The following is an 8,183-nucleotide window of genomic DNA, read 5'->3' on the forward strand; positions in this document are numbered from 1 at the left end:
AAACATATATCTTCACTCCTTGTCCTTAACAGGACACGGTTTAAGACATAAAAAACTACCAGCAGCACATTTATAGACACGTTACATGCATTTGATGTCAAGACGGTGAGATTTGTCCATGAAGCACTTCCAGATAGACCATAGTCCTGATAAGATGTTGGTGTCAGCTGGTACAGCTTTGATGAGCATTCACAGAAGTTTGCGGGGGGGGGGGGTTGTTGCAGATACAGCAGAACCTTCAATAGTTTACCAATAGTTTACACATATCCCAAGAAAAATTTGGTAAGTCGGCCTGCTTCAAGGCCGAACGGGGGAGTCGGATACAGATAAGCCACAGTTGTTGATTTTCTTTCAGGCAGACTGTTGCTTCTTGTCAGCCTTGAGTCCTGCTGGTGCTTTCGATGACCCAAAACGTCCAGATTTGTGGGCATTCCACTGTTCTGTTCCTATGAGCTCCCTCCACGGTTGTCCCCAACATGCTGGCGAGTCCCGGCAGTCGCAAATGGCCTGCGATTCACACAAATCGCTTCCGTCTTACGGTTGGCCTCGTAAATCAGCTGATTTTGAGTACTCGAAGCACGAACCAAACCTTCACATACGCTTGGCAGCTTTGCCACGGCCAAAACTGCTGCTGCCGTCTTCTTTAATAGCCGATAACATAGGTATCCGATGGTGCCAAAAAGCAGGAACCCTACTATCACGATTCCAGTTATATAAACATCTTGGGCGTCCTCCTGAGACAATACGGAAAGGCACATCAACTTCCAATCTCCCAACGGATCCATGACGTACCCTGCTGCGTGCGTCTCAGCGGGGCATGAGGGTTCTCCAGGACCCTGTCGCTTGGTTGAAAAAAAATGTATCAATTGTGTTGCAAGTCCAGCTGAGCAGATCCATGACAGTAGTTTACGATTCGGAAGATGTGTAAATAGAAGCTCCATTAACACAGGACAGAGAGCAAACAAGCAGGAGGCGGACGGGAGAGGGAAGAAAAGCATCGTCTTGCTCGAGAGCGTGTGAGAAAAAAAAAATTACCTACATTTGTAAACAGCAAAGTCCATGCTCAATAATCCAGGTATATAATCCAACATTTTTCAGTCAGGTCATCTGGACAGTTTCTTTTTTGGTGCTGAAACGTTTCGCCTTGGATCCGGAAGGCTTCATCGTTTACATTTGTAAACGCTCCACTTCTGTCGAGCATCCTACCCCCACTCTCCCACTCTCCCCCTTACTTGATGTTTCCGAACCCGTCTCCGCTGAATTCACTGTCCGACTCCACATGTGAAACCTCCAGGTGCCTCACCTGTCTGTCATGGCCGCTGCCTGCGGGTTCCTACCCGTGTACGACTCGCTCAACACTCACCTCATCGCTCTTTTAGGGGCGGATATTTTTGTAAGGATAAAGGCAGAAATGCTGCTTGAAGGGGCAGCTCTGATGACTGGAGACTGTGGCTGTTTTGTTTAAAACTAGTGTTTACTGAGATCATCCAATACTTTTCTACGGTCGGTCTTAAAGTCCAACAAACGATGGGGTGACGGGGCCTTTTCTGTCGTTGCACCCAGACTCTGGAACCATCTGCCTCAGGACTTGTGCTCCATCACTGATACGGAGCATTTTAAGTCTAAACGGAAAAACCTTTTTATTCAGGCAGGCTAGTAGTTCTTTGGCAATCTTGCTATGTTTTAATTGTCTGTTTTTTAAATTCTTAATTGTTTGTTTTTAACTTCTGTATTGTGCAGCACTTTGTGCACCTTTTGGCTGCTGGAAAGGGCTCTATAAATAAAGTTTGATTGATTGATTTGTGTAATTATTTTCAGTTAACATATCCAGTATAAGTTTTATTCGTTCAGAGCAGTCATATTTGTTCATAACTTTATGATTAGTAAGCCAGAGAGTTACCGGATCCAAGCAAACGGTTACCAGAACGCACCCTGTCAAAATAAGAGAGTTCCTGGATCTTGTTCCTGCAGGATGTGGCTCAAATTAAGCCCTGCCAACATCTGCGATAAAAAAAAATTAGATCCACAAAGTAAATGCTACTTTCTGTGTGTGTGTTAGTGAGTCAATACCAGCAGGGAAATCCTGATCTCTAAATCTGGTTTGAGATTTCTGTTTTCAAGTGACGCAGAGAAATCTCTTTTCAAATTCAAATATTTAGATTTTCAATTTTCTGTGGATCTCAATTAGCAGAACAAATCAATCCATATCACTGGAACCGCTCGTGATAACAGGATGATCCAGACATCAAAACGTAGTCTAAAACGTCAGGAGTCCGAAAGTGTTTTGTTCAGGGCTATTCAACTGGCGGCCCGGGGGCCAGATTAGGCCTATGAGTGAGCTCAGTCCGGCCCACCGATGGGTTCATATTTGAATAAAACTAGATTTTAAACCATAAAACAAACTTAGTTAAACAATAACTGGCCCCTGAGCTCTTGGCTTTCACTAACTGTGGCCCCCTGAGGAATTTAGTAGAACTGTCCTGGTTTAGTTTACTTTGAGTAATTCTGACGTCATTGATCCCTGATCAGCTGTGATGGATCCATCTAAGCCTCAATTCAAGAACGAAACCTGGCGTTCCTTCAAGCAAGGCTCGCGTGTTGTCCACCAACGTTTTAAATAAAGATTCATTGATCTGCTAGTGCTCAGAGTAGGAGTTAGGGATGACTCTCAGCTACTACAGACATTAACATAAAGGCGCCCCCGCCCCCCCCATCCTCAGACCCTCACATGATAGGTTTAAATCTGAGCAGCAGACTTTTGGGAGCGGGTGTCCTCCCTGAAGACGAGTCCTCGCCCCTCGTTCCTTTTATAGCCTCACACTTGAAGGGGGGGGGGGGGGGGGGGGGGACTGGCCCACTTTTGCAGACATGGCAGCTCGGTGGGGGGGTGGGGGGGTTATGTGTAACAAGGTGCCAGCCCCCCACAACCCATCCCTCCCATCCGGGGATCTGAGGAGAGGGAGCCGGATGATCCTGTCACTCTGTCTCACAGTCCGGTGAGAGCAGAGGACTCATGCTGTCCTCCAGAACACACTCTCACTCTCACACACTCACTCACTCTCACACACACTCACACTCACTCACACTCACTCAGAGTGTGACGGGGCTCAGCAGTGAGGACGCAGACGAGCACCAGAACCACGAACGGAGAACTCACCAGGATTTTTCTCTCTTTCTCCTGAGGAGCTGAGAATAACCCTGGTGGGAGGAAGATGGCAGAAGGAGGAGAGGGAGAGGAGGAGATCCAGTTCCTGCGAACGGTGAGTCTGTCGAGACCGACGGGTACCGGCTGCTGCAGGATCGCACGGCAGAGCACTCGCACAGGAAATGATTCCTCCTCATGTTGTGACTCTAAACCCACAGATGGATACGTGACTGGATCCAAAAGGATCCAGTTTGGTCTCTTCAGTCCAGGGACTATACTGAGAAACTTTGGCTCTTGTCAACGTGCATTTTGGTGACTTCCTGTCTGGATTTTGTGTTTTTCTGTCAGTAGTGGAGCCTCCTGGGTCTTCTTCCATTATTATGACTCAAAATGTGACACATGGTGTGATCAGAACCCACGATCGTGGTTCTTTTTCTACTATGCTTCACATCGACCTGGAGTCGCATTTCTGCTTGCGTCCAGGTCATGGAAGGTTGTCTACAGTCCCTTGAAGCTTCTACTTCTGAATAATCTCCTCAGCTGTGGTCCAAGGACCATGAAGCTGCCTGTAGACGGTCTCGTAGTCTTTACCTGTGTGTAAAGATCTTGAATCTTCTCCTGAGCTCTTTGGTTTCTCTGCTCCGCATTCAGCGCCGTGAACAGAACCTAACCAAACCTAACCAAACCACCCTGTGGCTGTTTGTCACCTTAACCCAGCTGAAATGATGAAGGGACGCTTAGTTAAGTTCTAGTAGCCAAAGCCTAGCTAAAAGCTAAAGAATCAAAAAAGCTAGCTAAAACTGAAAAGTGCCAAAAGGCTAACAAAAAACTAAAGTTTCTTAAAGCCTAAAGTAACAGAATGGTAGCTAAAAGTAAAAAATCGCTGAAAGCTAAAAGTAGCAGAATGGTAACTAAAAGCTAAAGGTCGCAGAATAGTAGCTAAAGGCTAAAAGTAGCAGAACTAATCTGTTCTCAATGTATTTCTATGGGGAAATATTTGAACATAAACTTAAATTATATAAAAAGTATAAACAGCTGAACGTTTAGACGGAAACAAAAACAGCCAAAAGTATTTTTGATTGCAATAAAACATAAAAAACACTAAATTTAAAAAACAAGAATGCTGACTCACTAAATAAATCATGTTTTTCCATGTTTTTTTTTATTTATTTTTATAAATACAAATCAAATGTTTTTAAATCAGCTGTATGGTGACCAACAGTTTTATCATTTCTGCTTCAGTTTTTTCAATCACTTATTAGATTTCTGACGTTTATTTTGTTTGAAGCTGGGTCCTTTACGGCAGCTCGACTTCTGAATATAGTTGAGTATTTCTGCAGCTCCCCGGCTGAGCCGTGACCTTATTAGCTGCTCTCTTTTCACCGTCACTTTACCCTTCATCACTTTATCAGTTCAAAACACGAGGATAAATGTTTTAATTCTGTTAGTCCTGGAATGTTCTGGATTTAGGAATAAGGCAGTGCTCGTGTGTGAGCGCAGACAGGCAGAAGCTGGTGCATCTGTTAGCATCATTTTCTATTTATATCAGAGGAAAGTGGACCCGTTGGTGCAGGCCGAGGAGCAACAAGCTGCACAGAGTCTGCAGGGATGACCACAAACTGCAGCCGTTTCTGTTCCTCTGGACAAAATAACAGATTCGTGACGATGAGACGTCCGTTCACAGGGGAACGCCTCCCAAAGTGACATGAAACAGGCGAGCTGCTGATGGAAGCAGGAAGAGGAAAACACGAAGCGAAGCATTTATTTCTACATTTTTACACGTTCTGTCAAAGCTTGAAGCTGAAACTAAAGAAAGGCAGGATTGAATCAAGTTTGTCTCCTTGCTTCAGTTTCTCAGCCTGCAAACGTTTTCTACAAACAACTATGAAGATAAATCACAAAAGTACACAAAAATTACACTTCATGTATTTTAGTGTGTTAATAACGTCTAGCTGATTTTTGTTGTTTATTATTGTTTGTAGGTTAAAAAAAAGTTTGTAAAGAAGGGTTTTTAATTGGAGCGGCTCTGGCTGACTGGTTAGAGCAGTCGTCCTCCAATGCAAGAGTTGGGGGTTTAGATATATATTTATATATTTATATAGATTTATATAGAGTACACGTAGTGGAGTTCTGTATGAATGAGTACATGAGGACGCAGATTATTGTGTAAAGTGATTCAAGTGTCTTGATAAGATAGAAAGTAAAGTCCATTTACTTTTTAATTCTGTGTTTTTAAAGACGACTCTATTGTCAAGAGTTTGCTGGTCGGCGTCACAAAATGTGCCCAACTGGAAAAACGGCGTTTTCAGCAAAGATCCAGTGTTAACGCTATATACGTGAAGTTAAAAGTAGCAAAAGGATAGCTAAAATAACTACAAGGCTAACAAAACCTAAAAGTAGTAAAATTATAGCTAATTTCTAAAAAAAAACAACAAAAAAAACCAAAAATCAGCTAAAGCAGAAGTATCACATACAAGCTAAACGTATCAAAAGGCTAGGCTAGGAGCTACAAGCAGCAAAAGTCTGGCTAAAAGATAAAAGCAGCAAAACTCTAGTTTAATGTATCAAAGGTCACTAAAAGTTAGAAGTAAAATTCTAGACATTATCTAAAAACACTGAAATCTTAGCTAGTAGTTTATTTCCTCTTTCATTTAGCTAACAGTATCAAAGAGCTAGGCAAGAAGCTAAAAGCAGTAATAACAGTAGCAAAGCTCTGGCTAAATACCGTATATCCAAAAGGTAACTGAAAGCTAAAGTAGTAAAATGATGGCTAAGTTTAGAAAATGATGAAAGGTTAGCTAAAATAAGTAATAAATGCCAGCTAAAACCTAAGCTAGTTTAAAAGTAGCAAAAGATTAGCCAAAAGTCATAAAAGTAGCAAAGCTCTAGCTTAAAGGAATAAAAAGCTAAAAGTAGAATAATGTTAGCTAATATAAAAAATGCTGAAAGGTTAGCTAAGAGAAGTATTAAAATGCTAACTAACCGTAGCAAAAGGCTAGGCTAAAAGCACCAAAATGCTACATAAAATAACCTCTAGCTTAAATAAAAGTATATCTTAAAGATAAAAGTAGTTTGATGTCATCTAATATCTAAAAATACTGAAACGGTTAGATGAAAGAAAGAAACAACAAAATACTAACGCTATGAGCTAGGCAAGAAGCTAAAAGCAGTAAAAGTCTAGGTAAGAGATAAAAGTAGCTAAACTATCTAAATGTATCCAAATGTTAACTGAAAGCTAAAAGTGGTAAAATTGTAGCTTATATCTAAACATGCAGAATAGTTATTTAAAATGAACAAGTATCAATGAGTTAGCTAAAACAACATAAGGCTAAGAGCTAAATGTTGTAAAAACAGCTAATATCTAAAAACACATAAAGGTTAGCTAAAATAAAGAAGTATTAAAATGCTAACTAACCGTAGCAAAAGGCTAGGCTAAAAGCAGCAAAAGGCTAGCAAAATGTAGCATAACAGCTAACAATGATCTCTATGGAAAAATATTGGTAAATAAAATTTAAAATTCTGAAAAGTATTAAAGATTAAATTTGAATGGCTAAAAAAGCACAAACTTACAGAAATGGATACAAAAAATGTCCAAAATACAACAATAAGAAAAAAAGGTTAAAAAAAAAATTAATGTGAATCAACATTCAAACAATTATACTTTAAACTTTTATTCCATTACAGACTAACGTAGAAGCTGCTCAGCTGTTTTGTTTTTTAAAAACTCCTTTCTTTAATTTTTACCCGACGTGAATTAAACTGATTCTGATCTCAGATTTGATCTTTCTGTTTTGTCTTCAGGGTCAAATTAAAATGTATCTGTTGAAACCAGGATTTATGGTTTTGTCTCGTAGACGCTTTGATCCAGTTAGACTTTAAAATATAGTTCTGGCCCGAAACGATCCGGAGGAATGAAGCGGTCAGCTCACAATAACCACCAGACGACACACCAGCTCAGAATCGCCTCAATTACAAAACTATATTTGGACTTAATTTAGCCCCATTAGAACCTGTGTCCTTTAGGTCCACAGGACGAGACTTTAGGTCCACAGGACTTCAAAGAAAAAACAACGGTGCAGCTTAGCATGAATTATTAATACTTGTGCTTCAAGGGGTTTAAACCACGACCCGGGTCACAGACTGGATCAGCACCATGGGTACAGAGTCAAACAAAGTGTTTTTGGAGCTGGCAGGATTAAAGCCGGAAGGTTCTGGGTGTTAGTCTCAGTCAGGAACGTCTGAGTCGGCTGTTCTCTGCTTCTGGGTCGCATCAGAACAAACAGAGATGTTTTTGATTCGCCTCAAACAAGGACACACGCTGCAGGTTTTAAACTTTAAATCATCTGAAGTTGTAAAAAAAGAGCCGAAACAAGTCAGTCCTCCACTCTGCCGTTCTCGCTCTGACTGCAAAGTAAACAACAAACAAAACAAAATAACAACCACAACAGTTCCTTGAAGGAACGTACAAAGTGTATCACCTGCCACATTTCATGCTAGAGCTTTAAACTACGAACAACTTTTGTTGAGAAATGACAGAGTTGTTGTTTTGGTCAAATTCTGAAGAGGTGGCCGTGGAAAAACATGTCCTGATGTCATGTCCTGCTGAGACCTGACTCCAGAACAAGAGGATGAAATAATGAACGCATGGTTGGATGTATGGTTGGATGTATGGTTGGATGTTTGAATATATGGTTGGATGGTTGAATGTATGTATGGCTGGATGTGTAAATGGATTGATTTACAGTTAGATGGACATATGGTTAGATGGATGAATGGTTGGTTGGATGTTTGGATATATGGTTGGATGTATGGTTGGATGCATGGTTGTTGGATGGTTGAATGGATTGATAGATGGTTGGATGGGTGGATGTATGGTTAGATGCATGGTTGTTGGATGGTTGAATGGATTGATAGATGGTTGGATGTTTAGATATATGGTTGGATGTATGGATGTATGGCTGGATGTGTAAATGGATTGATGTACAGTTAGATGGACGTATGGTTAGATGGGTGAATGGTTGGTTGGATGTTTGGATAT

At 41.1% G+C, this 8,183-nt stretch overlaps 1 protein-coding gene across 1 annotated transcript in view; it reads left to right on the forward strand.

Moving 5' to 3' along the window:
- Positions 1 to 2,938: 2,938 nt before the first annotated feature.
- LOC119410803 (ryanodine receptor 1) overlaps positions 2,939 to 8,183 on the forward strand; it is a gene marked incomplete at its 3' end in the record, with an annotated part of 52,287 nt that continues 47,042 nt past the window's right edge. Inside the window, 1 exon segment of the mRNA XM_037677725.1 lies at positions 2,939 to 3,260. Coding sequence (XP_037533653.1) covers positions 3,213 to 3,260 — 48 coding nt within the window.

The sequence above is a fragment of the Nematolebias whitei genome, chromosome 6, assembly GCF_014905685.2.
Source record: "Nematolebias whitei isolate Nwh7 chromosome 6, NemWhi1, whole genome shotgun sequence".
Lineage (NCBI taxonomy): Eukaryota > Metazoa > Chordata > Actinopteri > Cyprinodontiformes > Rivulidae > Nematolebias > Nematolebias whitei.